The 18,448-nt window shown below is 43.4% G+C and overlaps 1 protein-coding gene across 2 annotated transcripts; it reads right to left on the bottom strand.

The window, feature by feature from the left end:
- Window positions 1-7,268: 7,268 nt before the first annotated feature.
- On the bottom strand, window positions 7,269-16,748 carry LOC101830368 (TRPM8 channel-associated factor 3-like). Of its 2 annotated transcripts, none has more exons than XM_005083066.2 (7): window positions 16,126-16,748; window positions 11,966-12,930; window positions 11,595-11,692; window positions 10,636-10,849; window positions 10,112-10,351; window positions 9,096-9,433; window positions 7,269-8,167 (listed from the first exon to the last, which is right to left on the bottom strand). In XM_005083066.2, exons 1-7 carry the CDS (start codon window positions 16,746-16,748, stop codon window positions 7,910-7,912), a joined length of 2,736 nt encoding a protein of 911 aa, XP_005083123.1. In that variant the 3' UTR covers window positions 7,269-7,909. The 2 variants fall into 2 exon arrangements, with proteins under 2 accessions (XP_005083123.1, XP_040596374.1); XM_040740440.1 differs by having other exon boundaries at window positions 11,972-12,930.
- Between the last annotated feature and the right edge of the window lie 1,700 nt (window positions 16,749-18,448).

Raw genomic sequence — 18,448 nt, 5'->3', positions numbered from 1 at the left:
CATGGAGGTGGGGACCTCAGGACAGGTAAATATCCCAGGGACTAAGAAATATTTCCCTCAGTGGTAAATTGCCCATGTTCCAGTTAATAACCCCACATCCTTGCTAAAGCAGCTCTAAACTCTGTGTCATTGAAAAGACAATAATAAAGATGTGGACGTAGGAGGGGGGGCATTTTTGAAAAGCAGGGTCCAGAAAGAGTTGGAGTGATAAAAGAGGGTAATTGGGGGAGTGAATATGATCAAAACTACATTACACACATGCTTGAAATTTTCAAAGAATAAATTAGAAAGCAATATCATCTTACTAAAAGCCTCTGGCTGGCCCTTGAAGTTGCAAACCACAGAATGATTTGTTCATATGCATATCCTTGCAGTCTTCCTAGCATGGAGTGGAAGGAATAATTGATCTGAAATCATATAAAAAGTTTTAAGAAATAAACTCAACAGTTAATAAATTATGTATAATTTCTGACAAAAACAAACAGTATATATATATATATGTATATATGTGTGTGTGTGTGTGTATCTAATAAGTCTATATAAATCCTTAAAATTTGGGTAACATGGAGTCAGCGATGACTTAACTGCTCCTTTTACGTCTGATAGAAATTTTTTTAAAGCAAACTCAGTTTCATTTGTACACCCTCACACTCTTCCTGTTGTATTCCTAATACAGACATCACCAGGTTTGGTCTGAACTTTGAAATAACTTCCTTATTGGTCTCACTTCATTCCTATACTTCCCCTAAAAGGGGAATTCTCTACTCTTCCAGAAGCAGTTAAAGTGATCTCTTGACGTTGAAGTCAGATCTCAGTATTCAACCGTCAATACACCAATGTACCCTTCTTCCTCTCATCGTAAAATCCCACTGGTCCCAGGGTGTTCAAAGACTAGATGTTTTACTATGAAGATCGGACATGTGGCGATTATGTCCATCCTCACAGCTCTGATAGATAACACTGGAATTCTACTGAATACAGTAAGAAAAGAAATACAAGAATATAGCAGGCACACCAAAGAAAATGAAAGAAACAAGTGTTACTTATCTTTGAAGTTGAAATAATTACATATTTAGATAACATGAAAGAATCTGCAATAATGGAATAATAGCTAAAGAGTAATATTAGTGAGATGAATGAATAGGAAGTTAATGTAAGTCCAATGCATAAAACCATTGATATTCTGCCTATGTTCTGGATACTGACAATAGAAATAGAAGTTTCAGACACTGAATCATCCTGCCAGTCTTTTAAAGAGTAGCTGACATTGGTACTCTTGACCTGCTCTATAAAACAGTGAACAAAGGAGCATTACCAAACTAATTCTACAAAGTTACTGTCAAAATAACACACGGGCAGGGAAAAAGAAAAGCAAGAGGTCTACAGACTAATAATCCTGCCAAGCACACACCCAGAGATTCTCAATAAAACACTTGCAGGCTGGATTAAAGAGCACCATAGCCGAGTTGATTTCATTCCAAGGAAGCCAGGATGGCTCAAGGACAAATCAATAAATACAACACAGAATCTAAATAGACGTAGGGACAGAAATCATCTGTTCATCTCAATAGACGTAAAACAGGCCTTTGACAAAGTTCAACTTTCCTTGAGAATAAAAACCTTGAGAAATCAGAGAAGAACATACACCAACACAAATAAAGCTATGTAGGAAAATGTATAGTAAGCAATATAATAAGTGGACAAAACCTGGAAAGGCTTCCTTTAAAGTCAAGAATGAATGAAGGGTGCTGACTTTCTCTGCCCTTGCTAGCTATACTTCTCAGTCTTACCTTCAGTAGCAAGGTTAGAGAGAGACACAAAAGGTATGCAAGTAGGGCAAGATGAAGTTGAAATCACCTATTTGGAGATGGATGATCCTATGATTTAATGGCCCTGCCTGAGGGCTCCATCAGAAAACGCTTAGAATTTATAAGCACAGCAGTGTGGTTAGTGCACCAGTCAACATAAATCCTGGTAGCTTTTCTATAAGTCAGTAATGATCCTATTAAGAAAGAAATCAGAAAAAAACCTACTCACTATAGGATTTCAAAAAAAATGAATGTATAAAAATCATCGCGAGGAGATGAAATACCTTTATGAGAAAGAATTTTAAATCACTAAAGATAGAAATTAAAGAAGGCAATAGAAGATGGAGAAAAAAAGCCCATGCTCATCAGCTAACAGAATTAATTCTGTGAAAAAAAATTACTATGTTCCAAAAACAATCCACAGCTTCAAAGCAGTTCCTAATGAAGTTCCTATTAACTGCCTCCCAGGAGTTGAATTCATATGGGAGGAGAAAGGACATAGAATGGGCAGGCCACTGCTGGTGGCACCACATACCTAGATTTAAATCACATTACAGAGCTCAGTGACAAAGACACAAAAACTGACATGTAGATCAATGGAATAGAAATAATCCTGCACAGCGACAGCTTTGACAATGGTGTCGTCAAAACACTCATTAGAAGTAAGCCTCTCCAACAAAAGTTGCTGAGAGCAATAGGTATACACACACAAAAGAGTAAAACCAGAGGCATATCTTTCTCCCGCAGAAAAAACAAGATCAACTCAAAGTGTAACAAAGACTTTCACACAAAACCTGAAACTCAACAACTCTAGGTAAAAACCATTAAAAATGCAGACAAAATAAAGGACTGAAAAAAAACCTTTATTAGAAAAAGGTTTTCTTTTTCATCTTACATACCAATACCAGTTACCCCTCCCACCTCTCCTCCCCCTCCTACCCTCCCCATCCATCCCTCAGAAGGGGTAAGGCCTCCCTTGGGGAGTCAAGGAAATCTGGTATACCAAGTTGAGGCAGGACTAAGCCCTTCCCCCATGTATCAGGGCTGAGCAAAGTATCCCACCATTAGGGAATGGGCTCCAAAAAGCAAGAAGGGATATTTTTGAAGCACTGTAAATAGCATAGAAAACAATCTCATATCAAATGGGACTGCATGAAACTGAGAAACCTCTGCACGGCAAAGGAAACAATAAATGTAATACATGGACAGCCTTCAGAATGGGAGAAAATCTATTGCAACTATATGTCTGATTGGGGATTAATATCTAGAATTTATAAGGAATATCAATTAAATACTGCCCCAAATCAGCCAATCAATAAATGGGCCAATGAATTCAGTGGACAGTTCTCAAAGAAAGGAAGACAGGTGGCCAATAACCGTTTGAGCAAGTGTTCATCATCCTTAGGCATCGGTGAGACACAATTGAAGCTGCTCTGATATCCACCCCACCTCAGTCAGAATGGCTATCACCAAGAAAATCAATAGCCAGTAATGACAAATGTGGATGTAGAGATGCCATAGAAGTTCATTATGGAAGTTTCTCAAAATACTAAAAGTAGAGTTGGGTTATGACCAGCTACACTGTTCTTTGGCAACATTTTGATGGCTATTGTTAGTTGCTAACCTGGAAGAATCTAGAAGCAGCTGGGACATGACTATCTTAAATACATTAAGTGAGGTGGAAAGACATGCCCACTGTGGGTGGCACTCATAGCCCAAGACTAGGATTCTGGACGTAAAATGAAGAAAGTAAGCTGAGCTCTAGCACTGCAGATGTGACGTGACCAGCTCCCCCAAGCTCCTGTCGTTATAATTTTCCCTGGGCATGATAAACTATACCCTGGAAATATAAGTCAAAACCAAACCATTTCTAAGCCATGTTGCTGTTATCACTACACTTTCATCACAGCAACAAGAAAAGAAACTAAGACAGCACCCAGAGGGTCCCCAGTCAGCATAGCTCTGCACACTAATATTTGGGGATCCACTGTTTGTTCGTAACAGCCAAGATTTGGATCCAGCTGTTTTGAGTTCAGCGTGCAATAGCCATGTCTTGTCCAGAGGACAGCATTTCAGGGCACCCGTCATCTTCTCTCTTTTACATTCTTCCACACCCCTTTCCATGATGGTCCCTGAGCCTGGGGTGGAAGGGTTGATTCAGGTGTCCTTTTCACAGCTGATCATGGACGGTCACTAACTCTTAGCCCTATGAACAGTAATGCGTCTCTGCATTAGCCGCTACCCACTAGAGTAAGAAGCTTCTCTGAGCAAGACTGGGAGAAGCACGGATCTGTGGACAGAAACAGACACATTTAGACGGCAGTTCGACAACGTGACTATTTAGAAAGAACATCGTCAGGTTCTCCCCGAGGGCCTATGACTTCTCTGGCCGTGGGTTTTGCTGCTGGCCTCAGATGCAATCAAGAGAGTGCTCACGCATCCGGATTACTGTACCAGCAGCTCCTCTTGCCTGCCAGGTCCTATTGCAGCATGCGATCGATCATCGCTGATACCTGCTTAGCACAGGAGCACACAACCCACTGTGCTTCTTGTGTGCTTTAGAGACCTTTCATGGCTATTTCTGCCCTTTGTAGCTTCTCGCTTGGGTCAGGGTTTTGGTTTCTTGGCTCTATTTCCTTCTGCTTTTCCAGCACTGTGATAGAGTTTTATGAAAGATCTCTCTCTCTCTCTCTCTCTCTCTCTCCTCTCTCTCTCTCTCTCTCTCTCTCTCTCTCTTTTCCTTCTATCTCAGGCTGGGGCGGGCGGGGCTGGGAGTGCTGCTGCTGCTGCTGCAGTTTCAGCCTGGGCTTAGTGCGCCCTCTGGAGGGGGTACAAGACAGGCCCCCACCCCCCAGTTACGGAGCTTGCAAAAATTCGGGACTCCTCCTAACCTATAGAGATGTTCATGGATACACAACAGGAGAGGGTTTGACAATAATCTCTGGAGGAAGGAAGAGTCAGGGCGGGCAAGAGGGAAAGCAGAGACCCTGAAATGTGAAAGGATGGGGAACGTATTTAAAAGTTGTTTGTTTCCCTTGAACACTTTCTTATGTGTTTGGTTCTGTGTTGTCTATTGGAGATTCAACTCGAGAAACAAGGGTGTCACCCTCGCCTTAGTGAAGCAGACTGTCTAGTGGGGGTAACAGAACACTAGCTAGACAGTTGTAAGAGTGACGAGAAGTGTTTCTTGGACACACAGTGTGACTACAGATAAACAGCGTACCTCACTGTGATACTTATCTGGACACATTTTCCCTTCAAAGAGAGAATCTTGGGGGTGTAGTTCAGTGCTGTTCACTTGTCTGACATGCCCAAGGCCCTACCTAGGTTTGATCTCAAGAATCCCTTGATCCTTTAATGTTAAACTGGTGAGTACCACCAAACTACAGCCTGGTCTCCAAAGATAGGGACTGATAAATAGATGTGCTCCCCACAGGCTCATGTGTTCAAACACTTGGTCTGTGGCTGATGGTGCTGTTTCTGTGAGGGTGTGGAACTTTTGGACCTACCTAGGAGACATAGACTATTCAGGGTAGGGTGGACCTTGAGGGCTATAGAGTTTTCTCTGCTTCTCTTGTGTATATCTTCTGAGACATTAACAAAGTAGATATCAATCTCCTGCAATTCCAGGCACCACTATACCTTCCCCGACACAAAGAACCCTATTATTTCAAATCATGAACAAAATTATACCTCTCCTCATTTGAGTTACTCCTATTAGATATTCGGTCACAGCAATGAGAAGACTAAATTATACCCTTGGTGGCCCTCAGACAACTTTGCCATCAGAAGTAAAATCACTTGTGTTTAACTGTCCTCACTCACATGCTGGAGCCTGGCTGGTATAAATAAAAGATAGAGACGTGGAAGCAAGAAAGCATATTCCAGAGAAGGCTCTCTGTGAAGGAAGACAGGCACCGGACTTCTCGAGCAGCAGGCTGAGGGATACTTGAATAAAGGGACAATATTTTGCTTGGGCTTTTCTGATGACAGGTAAAAGACACTCAACTCTGCATACGTAGAGGCAGCTCTTTATTGACTTAGTAAACAAGGCAGTTCGAGTCACTATTAAATCAAGATTCCTAAAATAATATCTTTGGAGACATAGTTCTACCTTTGATATCTTTTCTTTTTTAAATCCATAAAGTCCTGTTTGTGTGAATATAGTGCTATTACAAGAATTTTAGACTCATGTGATTTGTAGAAACTGTGATTTCAGGAAGAGATTCTTTCCTATCTGTGCTTATGTGACTTATTAGAAAAGGGCAGTGATTGGCTAGTCTACTTAAATCTGTGAGCGTGTGTCGTAAAGTTAATGGGTCCCGCAAGTCTAAAGCTATGATTGATCATCCATGGATGTATGCCTGCTTTTGTGATGGGGGCTAGGTGCTCTTGGTTGACAGCTCATTTCTGTCATGTAGAAATGAAAGTCAGTTCTCATAGGAAACTCCACAGAACAGATGAAAGAATAAAGAATCTCTCTATAGTCCTCCTTTAGCATACCTTGGGTTCCTGTCGTTACAAAGAGGACAGCTGTGACAGACTGTACTTTCAGATAAGGTCAGGGAAGCTGACAATGGTGGCCTATTTTACCCAGTTATTACTTTTTGGTTTTCATGTGTATGAACATAGGATGCATGCACATATGTATGTATGTACCATGTGTGCTCGAGTGTGTGTATATGTGTATGTGTATGTGGATTGCAGAGGTTGATGCCAGGAAATCTTTCTCATTTCTCTTCAACCTTCATTCTTTAAGGCAGAGTCTCCCAATTAAACCCAGAGCTTGCCTGAGAAGGCTAGTTTTGATACCCAATCTGCTCTGAGGATCACCTCTCTCTGCCTGCCAAAACTGAGATCACAGATGGAACACTGCATACATGGGACACTTCTGTGGGCTCGGGGGATCACACTCTGGTCCTCTTGCTTGTGTGGTCTATTTTAAATTCTTGCTTTATTATTCCTCGGTCACTTTGAAATTTAGGTTTCTTCACATGCCCTGCAAGCTATATTTGTGTACAATCTTCATGCGCCATGGGGTTGGAAAGACATTGATACTTAAATGCAGAAGTCTAGCCTAAGTTTCTGACCTTGACCGGCAGCATATCTTGTCTAGATTTCATAGTGTGTATGCCACAAGCCAGTGTTTACTTTGTTGGCCTTGGTCTATCTCTGATAGTAATATAAACTTTTTTAGGATGAGAGATATGCTTTTCAGCAAAGCATTCAGTTATTTTCCAAAGAAATAGGTCTGATATTTGGTAGGCTGTGCGGCCACTGTGTGGCAGAGGTGAGGTGTCTGTTTGTGGTAAAACCTGCATGCTAAGAGAGAAATTCTGTGCTGAGGGGCTAATTCTCAGTAATACTGTAAATACCTGTGTGTATTAATATATATGAATCAGTATCACCCACTTCCTTAATGGAATATATCTCCATGAAAAAATCTGTATCAGCCTGTTATACAAATGGAATATATCTCATGAATATATATATATATACATATGTGTGTGTGTGCATATCAACCTCTTACATAAATGTTTTAATTTCCAGCAACACACTAACTTGAAGCAGGGCCTGCCTGTGACAGCTCGTAAGTGGTAGTTTTGCTGTAGCACAAAAGCTAGCCTTGAGTAGGCAAGTGAGTTCTCAATTACAATGAGCATTCATATTGACAAAGTGTTTGTTGGTCACATGCTCCATTCAAACCGCTCAGAGAAATGCTATCTGTGCATGAATGTTAGGGCTAGAGCAGAGATTCTCCCAATGGAGCTGACAAAAGAGAGAGTTCTTCAGTTTAGCCCCTGGATTTGAGCAACAATGCACAGAGAGCGTGGAAATGCTAAGCAGGACGGTCAGAAGACAAACAGCTTGAAATTAATCTAGAAGCAATAGATTTGCGCCACCTACAGTGCAAATTTTGAAAGTCTCCATCTAATTGGATCTCTGCCTTGCAAAAGTTGATTGAGATTAAGATGATTCTGACAACTGGGCGAAGGGGGGTGGGGAGTCCCTAAAATTGAATTTGGTTGAATCATGAGGATTTTTGTGTTGTGTCCAATAAATGATCTTTCTTTCCCCCAGATAGAACTTCTGTTGTGTCTTCACTCTGTAACCTCGGGTGTATACATTTTCATGGGGTTTTCCAGCCACTCTGGCAGATAGGTGAGGCTTTCAGCCACATCATTTTGTACAGGCCAGCCCCAGGCTTCAAAGAAAGGGGCCAGGTTCTTCTGCACGACCTCGGAGAACTTCTTCACCCACAGATTCATCTTGCCCTCATTGCCTTTGGGGAGGTTGGAGAGGACCCGGTAGTCAGCAAAGATCTGGATGAATGGTTCCCACCCGAAGCCCTCCTGGAGCTGGAAAGAGAAAGAAATAGCAGAATTACATAGGCAACCTGCAAGTCACCCCCTGAACACATGCATGAAACCACATTGTATGTGCGTTTGTGCATGCGTGTGTACGTGCATGTGTGTGTGTTTTAGTCATAAGCTGTTATGTTGATTTAGTTTGTCCGTGGGTCTCTTGTTCCTTTTCCTCTAGAAGCCTGTCCCTGTGACCGGTGCCATATGTCCAGCTGCCTCAGTACAGCGTCAGAGAGATTTTTCTGTTGTTACTCATTGCTCGTTTTATCAGGGTCTCAGTAAGTGGCAGTTAATTCCAGTGTTGTTATTCTGTTACTACTAAGGTTAATGATAGAGATCTGAACCTGACTGAGGCGAGCTAGACCCTTTCATTTCGTGAAGCTCAACACTGGAGACGGCTGGCTGGGACTTGTCCTGCTTTGGATTTAGAGAGGAAAGACCCATGGCTTGCCATCTATGAGTCTTGTGCCCCTTAGGAGCTAACAGCCTTGAGCAATCGTTACAGCATTTCTTGTACCAGCTGGCCCTTTTGTTCTTGCTCAACTGTAGTCACAGCCTAAGGCATTCTGCGAATACATTGTTGGAGTGGGGTGACACTGATTTCTCCTAAGCTAACAGGTCAGGAGAAACTATTTGCATTTGGCAAAGCCGAGTTTCACTGCAGATTTTTCTGAGTACAGCTATGCAGTCACACAGGGTTTCCCATAGCGATTCCACACACCCTTATTTATTCCAGTTACGTGGTAGAGAAGAGGAAACACAGTTATCTACATGTTATCCACATCAGATGTGACACACCCGACTCATAGCAAGAGGCCACCCTCTGCCTATCCCTCACATCCAGGAAGGACATACATCGTGTGTGGTTCTTGGGGTGTGGGAAGCCTGATGGTTCCCACCTCCCTGGATATCTGCTCGGTACCTGGAGATAAGTCTCAAGAGCTGTCCATACAACCCAGTTACTCAGGGGTGCTCCCATGTTCAGGTGAGTTTTGATCCTCTGCATCCGGAGTTCAGGTTTCAGAGAAGGGTGGGCCTGGTCCCTGTGGATGTTTAGAACAGTCTCGTGCACATAGATAGACCAGAGGTTACACAAGGCTTCGGTGGTGTAAGGCGGGAAATTCCATCTCCCCTTCTGCTGGTTGTGGCCCAGCTCATGCGCCACGCCCCAAATACCATGTGACCTTATTGCGATCTCATCAATGATGCCTTCTGCAATGCTTATGTGGCCCATGACGGGGTATCCGGAGTGAAGATAACCTGAGGGAAGTAACGGGGAGTAAGCTATGAAGTGACATGGGTCATGGCGTTTTGTAGGCTACACCCGCACCGTCCCAGAAGCCCTGGGATACACCGAGTAAGCTCACTCTGGCTCTACCCACCACCTAAGCTTATTTGCAGCCCACCAGGCTTTCTTCTCTTTTTATTGGACAGAATTTGACACTCACCTGCATTTCCCTGTGAAGGGTAGGGTTGTGGAATATAATGTTTGACTGTCATCACGCACTATTTCCTCTATTTTCAGATGGGTGGTCCATGCAAGTTTTGTGTCTAGGTGTCCAGCACTTAGGGAAGACAGTAAGGTTCTCCCCACCCTAGTTTAGGCTTAATCTTAAGGAATCATCTTGAAAGTATGCGGATGGCAATTGGTTTTCCCATTGCTCCACACACACCTATTATTATTTCTCCTGTCTTATCCAGCATTAACAAGTCTTCTTGACTCTGCTGGAACACGTCTCACGTCTTTTCTCTTCCCCAACTTTGACTGCACTTAATTATCTTCCATGAGAATACTTAGGAAAAATCCACAGACATTACTCCTCACTCCCACTATCCTGCAACGCTTTGCATCTTTGAGATTATATGTAACGGACTATGTTCTCCACTGATCTCTGTAAAATTATGTCAGTTCTCAGAGCACTCGTATGGAGTACCTACCAAGTGAGATCTGCTTGTCAAGTACCACCCTCTCAGGCCTTTTAAAAGGGAAGGGTACAGCTGCCAGCTTAGCTACAGCCTGTACGATCTCATCCCAGAGCTGGAGCAGTGGGTATGGGTCCCGAAGCATCTTGAGGCATTCAGTTGGGATCGTCAGGATAATATTGTCTGTGGCTAGCTCTCCCCAGGGAGCTTCACTGGACTTGATAAGATCTTTCCATTCCTCCTGGGTCGTCTCACCTGGAAACAAAGATTACATACCACGTTTTCCGGATTTCAACTGTAGCCCTTCAACTGTGGGTCACACAGATAGATAACTTGGTAATAAATCTCATTTTTTGGTCTTTACTTGTCCTCCTTTTACATCCCCTTGAAGAGGTTATTCAAATTTCGTAGCCTTCTTTCTGTCTTGTGACTCACCTTTCCCTAAACCCTCCACTGGTGTCTCTCAAGCCAGGTTCCCTTCTCTCCCTCCTGTTTTCCTTCTGCTCTGGGCCCATTATGAAGCCGGGTCTCCTACTCACCTATCTTGAAGTATGGAGCAGACACAGCTCCACTGATGGTGACAGACACATCATCCCGATTGTACTTGTTGGGAACAGTGACGTAGAGAAGCCCCCCATAGAGCCAGGAGATGTTCTTCTGGGGTGAATTTAAGTGGTATATGTATGTCATCACAGGAGGACGGTAGTAAGTCTTTGCTTCGCCTATGTTGTCCGTGTGGCATCCAATGAGGACCTATCACAGCGGGCATAAGTCATCACATGAGAATGTTCCGAACCACCTCTTCTGTGTATGGAAATGTGTATGTATGTAAGAGGCCTGGCAGAGGTGGCAAGAGAACCTTAGGATGACCAGGGTCATGTTCACAAGTGGAGCATTTCTACTACTTAGGCACTTTCTCTGGGGCACTCTTACTTGTCTGTAATCACTCTTTGTTCTCTGTGGAGTTTGGGGATCAAAATAACTTAAATAAAATTAGTTCCAGGGTAAATATTGACTCGGAGAGCACACTGCCTATGTCTCTGCCATTTCCTTTGGGTCTCCATAAGTGAGCACTGTGCAAATGGTTTATGGGCCTGAAGCTCGTAAAAACATTTTGATATGATTTCAGATACGTCAAGAAAGAAAAAAGACAGTGAGAGAAGCTTTGACAGTACGTGTACAAGAAGGGGAGGTGACAGAGGTAGCCGTCTATGATGTACCAAGATTCAGCTTTACAGTGACTACTGTCTTGATCTGTAAAAAGGAGGGTCTTTTCTGACCCCTATGCCTGGTGAGGTTGATGGGAAAATCTAAAATGTTATTGAAGAGAGGCAGGAGGATCTCTGTAAGGTTGAGACTGCCTGGTCTACACAGCAAGTTCCCGGATAGCCAGGGCTGCATAGAGAGGCCCTGTCTCAAATAAACAAACAAATCACTAGAAGGGAATGTACTATGGACATGGCAAAAAATTCACTTACTAGGGAGCCCAATGCTTTACCTTCAGATTGGCATTAGTGGCTTCAGTGGGAAGCGTTATTTGTGCAACCTGACCTTCAGGCAAGTAGAGTCCGGTGCTCACCCAGGAACTGCGGTTGTCTGATGAGAATCACAAGGAAATCTGTAGTCTTTGCATTCATGATTTCACCTTCACCCAGAATCCCCGACCCCACCAACAGAGCTGCAGGTCTCGCCAGACCATCCTTTAACCACCCAAGCTGCCTTTGTTCCTAAAATTCCCTTCTTGAAAGTTCATAGAAAAAGAAAGAAAATGGACTTTTCAAAAGAAAGCAATGTGTAGCAATTCTGACCCCCGCCAGCCCAACCAATTCTCTCGTCCTGAATGCCCTGGGTCCCCTCTCCATTCCTTACCTCTGCTGATTTTAATAACCATGGGAGATTCCGTGGGAGGCAGTAAGGAGGGAGGAGGAAGTAGCTGGGATGCATCAACTCCGGATTTGAATAATTCATAAGCCAGGAAAAGCAGAAAGGCCTGAGGGCTGCCTTTTAAGATTGGGTGTTCATCACTCACTCTTGGGAAGCCCTCATGTTGGATGACTTTTAGGGCACGTTCCTTCACGGAGTCATAGATAGAAATTCTCTGATGTGTCATTTGAAGCATGTAGGAACAGTCTTTCACAAGCTTCATTAGCCATCTCTCTTGTAATATGCAATTCTGGCTGTAGACGGCGGACTCAAATTGGGCCAGGGCTTTACGGATGTGGTAGTCTATCACCTGAGGATTTGGGACTGGAAAGGAACCTTTTTTGACTACCTGGCTTGTGATGCCAAGGCCAAAGCATTTAAGGGTGATGTTATTTGGGTATTGAGTCATACAGTCAGAGTCTGGGTTCTTGTGACCCCATAACCGGGCCCCTGCCCCGATCAGCAAGCCTCCACCTTCTGCAACAAATTCCTCTACCTTCTTGGGATCTATATTGGTGAATGAGCAGCAGCAAAAGACACTCAAATCACCAGTCAGATGTTCCGTTTCACTCCACTGGAAGCTGCTGTTTGGTAGCAGAGACTTCAGTGCTTTCATTTTTGAAGCCAACCCAACCCTGCCTGTCTGAGGCCCCATCAGCCAGTGCAAAGCATTGAGTACAAATGGCAGCATCGCTTCACTGAGCATCAAACTCTCATGGCCCCCCAACACCACACGGCCATGGCCATAGCGGGCAGCTGCAAGGAAGCAGTTGAACGAATTGTCTACTCCCAAGGGAAAGGCCCGCTGCCCATGTACCAGCAGCTGGCAGGGGACGGCCTGTGTCTCAATGTCCATCACAGACATCCCTTCCAGGAGCTGCTGCTGGTCATACTTGATCTCATCTTCACACCTGGGAAGAGACAGTTCTCACATCAGTGAAGAGAGATGAGTATAGGTTAGGACAGCAGAGATTGTCCAGGACCTCAGCGCTTTCGGCACAAAGCCTTCTACGTTACCTTCAATCATAGCACTCGTGAGGCAGAGGCAGGCAGATCTCTGTGAGAACCGCAGAGACCATCCTTGACCTACAAAGAAAGTTCTAGGGCAGCCGGGGTTGTTACACGGAAAAAAACCCTATTTTGAAAAAGAAACAAATGAAAAAAAAATAGTGAACAGAAGAGAGGCATTTTTATCTTACTTTGATGCATCTTCAAATCAGTTTTTAACGTGGAGCTTTTAACATGACAAGACCTTTACCTGTCACACAGTGAAACTTGATATACACATAGAAATCACCCTAGTGGAAGTTCCCAGAGAACTCCTGCCTATTCCAATATTTAAGTTTCTTCATTGTATCCCTAACGATACCAAATAAATTGAGTGTGTAAACAGCCCATCTTTGGGCATGAGCCATGGCGGTAGAGGCACTCACCACACATGTGCAAGGCCTCGGTTTGCAAACCCAATACTGGGAAATAACAGAAACAATAACAACAACAAAATAAATTTAAGTGGATGAAAACTGGAAAAGCAGAAATGGTTGTGCTGAAGGAGGTAAACTGGGCTCACAAACTTTACATATTTCCTCTCATGTGGAGAATTAAAAAATAATTGATGTGAAAGTATAAGGGGGATTACTTAGGAAGAGGACCATGAGGAACCTCTATGATACTTATGTGCAACACTATCATAACGCAATCCACCATTTTGTACAACGAATATGTGCGGATAACAAGGGGAAATAAAGGGGATGGACAGAAAGGAAAGGGAGACTGGGGGGCAGGAGAGGAAAGGGAAGATGAGAGGAAGGGGAAAAAGGAAGGAACAAAACTGAAAAACTAGATCACGGGAACTAACATATACATATGCGCATACATGCGTGTGGGTGTCACCAAAAACAAAACAAAACAAAACAAAAAACCACAAAACAAAACAAAAAACCACAAAACAAAACAAACGGAATCTTCAGGTTATTGAACAAAAGGTGGGAGGAAATATTTGCAACACGTAAAAAATACGAGCAGTTTTCTATAATACAGGAAGGACAGTTAGTAATCAATAAGAAAAAACTGAAAGTTAAGTAGAAAAACTGAAGAGCAGACATTTCAAGAAAGAAGTATGGATTGTTTATAAATATTTTAAAAAATTCCACATTGGCAATCAGAAAACACAAATGAATAAAGCTTCTCAGTTCTGTAATGACAATATACTAAACAGAAACTTGTGATATTAAGTACTAGCACTAGTATGGGCTATATTTTGCTCTAAGTTAACATGGCCTTTTAAAATGGCAGTTTTCAATTTCAAAAGACAATGCCTGACAAATATTTTTAATCTGGCCTTCGCCTGATTAGACTTATTGTGTGTGATGAGCTGTAGATACTCATGTGGGAACTTTAACAACAAATATTGATAGTAACTTAAACTTCTGCTCTTCTGTATTATACTGTAGCTACTCTCTCCTGCTTTTTTTTCTGACAGGGTTTCTCTGTGTATCCCTGGCTGCCCTGAAACTCACTCTGTAGGCCAGGCTGGCCTTGAACTCAGCGATCTACCAGTCTCAGCCTCTCAAGTGCTGGGACTAAAGGTGTGTGCCACCACCACCCAGCACTGTAGTTACTCTTAATGGAATCCTTTTGGAATGAAAAGCATTGGGCAGTTGATCAAATCCCATAGTCCAGGGAAACTAGCTATCTGTCCCATTTTTATATAGTTTTTATGAAGAACCCTGCTCTACTATGGAAAAAGATGCTGCAGGGTTACCTCCAGCTGTCTCACCATACTCTCAGATGACTTTTAGCTCAGATGTTACCCTTTCCTGATGGTCCTACTTGACTCCAGGAGAGAGGTTCCTGAATGTAAAGCTACACAGTCTGTTCTTGTCATATTTTCCTTGCTAGTCCTGGAATACATTGACATTGTGTTTGATCAATCAATCAGTTGATTGATTGACTGATTGATTCATTCATTCATGTTTAGTCCCTACTCACAATGCCAGGTCTTGCACAATGTTCTAAAAATTATTAGCAATGATAAACAAAACAGACATAATTAATTTTCTTAAATTTTTCTGTGTGGGGGGGAACATGTGTTCCGATGCTTGCTTACTTGTGGGTGTACTCACATCTGTATGTAGAATTTGTGTGTGTGCATGCCCATGACGACCTGAGTCTGGTGTTTAGAAGTCTTCCTTGATCACTCTTCTCTTTGTCTATTGATGTTGGATCTCTCAGTTGAACCCAGAGATTGCCAGTTCAGGTAGCCTACAAAGTCAGCTTCTTCCAGGTATCCTTTGTCTCTACCTTCCAGATGCTTGATTATTGTATGGTCTCCATGCCAGCCTAGCATTTCTGTGGGTTCTGGACATCTAATTCTGGCCCTCACACTTACTTAGCAAGTACTTTTTCCTTCTCAACCATCTCCCCAGTCATGAACAGACATAATTTCTTTCTCATATATTTTGTAGACCTTCTCTGTACTCACCTTCAAGTTGTAACCACTCCTTTATAATTACTTGTGATGAGGAGGCTCAACAGCAAGTAAAACGAAATACCCCCAACTCCAAGGTATTTAATAACAAGTCTGTACTAGAGAACATAAGGTAGTGTTTCTTAACTGCTATGGTGTTTTGCTTAGGAATGGCCCCCCATAGACTTATATATTTGAATGCTTGGTCACTAGGAAGTGTAGTCACTATTAGGAAATGTGGCCTTGTTGGAGCAAGTGTGACAATGGGTGGGGGTGGGCTTTCCAATTTCAAAGGCTCAACCCCAGGGCCAGAGTCTCCCTCTCTCTTCCTACTGCCTGTCAGTCTAGATGTAGAAACCTTATCCAGCTGCTATGCTTCCCACCATGGTGATAGTAGACTAAACTTCTGAACTGTAAGCTCTCCCTGATTAAATGTTTTCCTTTATGAGTTGCCGTGGCCATGGTGTCTCTTCACAGTAACAGAACACTAAGGCAACTAATACCACAGGTGATAATTACATTAGTATTTACAATTATTTCACCCTGTGATAACTAACTTATCCACTGTTCAGCTGAAAGCTCCTTTTAAGTAGGGCAATTTGACCGATACTGAAAAAGAAAGGGAAACATCACTTACTTGACATAAAGGGTGGGATTGGGTATCTCTTTAGAGACCTCAAAGGAATCTCTACTCCCACAAACATCTGTGAAGTACACTCCGGCCACACTTGTCACGTGGTTCCCAGGAAAATTGGACAGCACCTTGTCACTGCCGTGTTGACTGGCCCAATAGTAGGCCTGGCCCCCAATGAGCAAGCCCCCGCCGCGCTTCACAAACTGGACCAGCCTGTCAGTCAAGGTGTCGTTGTAGGCATCAGTGCAGTAAACACCCAGAGTCTCCCCAGGTTCAGGCTGAACCAGGGCCTTGAGACCAGAGTCACTTAGGATGTTAACTAGTGATGCCAAGGAGGGATGCACCAGGATGGGAGCCTCTGGGGAGGGACAGAGCCACCTCACTGCATTGAAAAGAAATGGGGCCAAGCCAGCATGCAGTAAGTATCTCTCATGGGATATGACCACCAGGCGGCCTTGGCCATAGGAAGAGGCAGCAATGAGCACCTGTCCCTTGTCATTCACCATCACCGGGAAGGTGGTCTCCCCAGTAAGAAGGAGTTCATTAGGAATGAATTCTTTGGGAAGATCCCAGTTGGTCACTCCATTCATGAGGGTCTCAAAAGCAGCATCAGGAGTTGTTGCCATGGTTCTGCCAGCTGCTGCAGAGGTCACGGAGACTCTGGATGGTGAATCAATGAACAGGTACTAAATGAATGAAAGCAATAAGCGTTCTCTAACAGAGTCTTGCACAAGAAAGCCTGTCCTCAGGCTTAGGAAGTTAGAGTACTTACCCCTCCTCTGACTTCCTCGGAGCTTCACTCTTAGGAAGTATTTTCATCACTCAAGTTATTTCTTGCTGTCTCTTCCCTTACTTCCACCCAGAGGCGCCCCATGACTCTCTTCCATTGTCCTAGCCCCCCTCTCTTCTAGCTCCATGTCGCCCACCAGGCACTGTAATTACAGCTACCCTTTATCTACAAGATCGCCATGGCTTACCAGGCCCAGACTTCTTTAGTGCACACAGATCCTTTATTTTGTAAAGCACGTTACAGTTATCAGCCCCGATTCTTATTTGTGAGGAACTGAGCTCATCTTTACTTGCTCAAAAGAGCAAACATTTGAACGTATTTCTTTCCGTGTAGAGAAGATACCATCAACCTTGAGAGGTTTGATGCAGAGGTTGATTTCTCTAGAGACTGGTACATCCATGCATCATAAGCTGACTCCTGCATTTTATCCCTCTCCCCAGTCCCTCAGGATGATGGGGAGCAGCACAATTTTAAAGTCATGTTTGCCCTCTTCTTTTCTCCACTTCCAACACCCCATCATCAACATTTGTAATTGGTGCCTCTAGTCTCTTCCAGGACCTTAAGACATCAGGCTTGAACTATACCAATAGTCACATGAGCTCTCCTGGTAAGAAACCCTCACTGCTGGTGAGTTTTTACTGTTGAGACAACCTAGATCTACCTGGGAAAAGAATCTCACTCAGGGACTATCCTGATCGGGTCGGCCTGTGAGCATGTCTTGGGGGGTGGTTGTCTAGTTTGTCTTTTGTTTGTTTCTTTGTTTTGCTTTTTCAAGATAGGGTTTCTTTGTGTAACAACCCCGGCTGTCCTGGAACTCACAGAGATCCACCTGCCTCTGCCTCCCCAGTGCTGGGATTAAAGGCGTGCATCACCACTGCCTGGGGGTCGTCTTGTTGTTAATTGATGGGGAAAGAACCAAGGAGGCACCGCTCCCTGTGTTGGGTCCTGGACTGTATGAGAGTAGAAGAAGCTAGCTGGCCCTTAGCGAGCAAACAGTAAGCACGATGCATTCATTTCTCTTTGTTCCTGGGGATGTGGTGTGACATCCTTAAGCTCCTACCCATGTGAACACCCTGAAACGATGGACTGTAACCTGAATTTGTGAACTAAAATAAGCTCTTCCTCCCCTGAGTTGCTTTTTGTCAAGATCTTTGTTAGCCCAAGAGAAATGTAACCAGAGAAGGTGCCTCACTCCTGGCAGAATTGGAACCCTTCTTTCAGTTGGAAATGGATGTCTGGGGTGTTCCTCACCATGGCATTACAGTTTTGTATTCCATTCTATTCTCAATAAAGACTCTATTTTTAAAAAATGAGACTTAGATTTTTAGTCGGCCATTTTTCTCCTCCCTGTTCTTGCTGTTTTCCAATACTCAATTACTAAGAGAAGCCAGGTGACAAAGCTTCTGCATTTATTCTGAGCACAGAGACTTATTCATGGAAAGCACAGGGCGCAGGATCTTTAGATGTAAAACATGGCTCTGGTTCATTTTGAAGTCAGATTGTGAGCAGGTATTGTTACAGGAGCAGCATGCTTTC

The sequence above is a fragment of the Mesocricetus auratus genome, unplaced genomic scaffold, assembly GCF_017639785.1.
Source record: "Mesocricetus auratus isolate SY011 unplaced genomic scaffold, BCM_Maur_2.0 Super-Scaffold_100694, whole genome shotgun sequence".
Classification (NCBI taxonomy): domain Eukaryota; kingdom Metazoa; phylum Chordata; class Mammalia; order Rodentia; family Cricetidae; genus Mesocricetus; species Mesocricetus auratus.
The sequence above is the reverse complement of the archived record's forward strand: the minus strand, read 5'-3'. Positions and strand labels throughout refer to the sequence as shown.

Coding starts and splice junctions, on each gene's coding strand:
- LOC101830368 (XM_005083066.2), bottom strand. CDS start 16,748: ATGGCAACAACTCCTGATGCTGCTTTTGAGACCCTCATGAATGGAGTG. Junction 10,352..10,635: donor TGCTCCATACTTCAAGATAG/GTGAGTAGGAGA, acceptor CTTTGTTTCCAG/GTGAGACGACCCAGGAGGAA. Junction 9,434..10,111: donor TGACAAGCAGATCTCACTTG/GTAGGTACTCCA, acceptor TACTTCCCTCAG/GTTATCTTCACTCCGGATAC.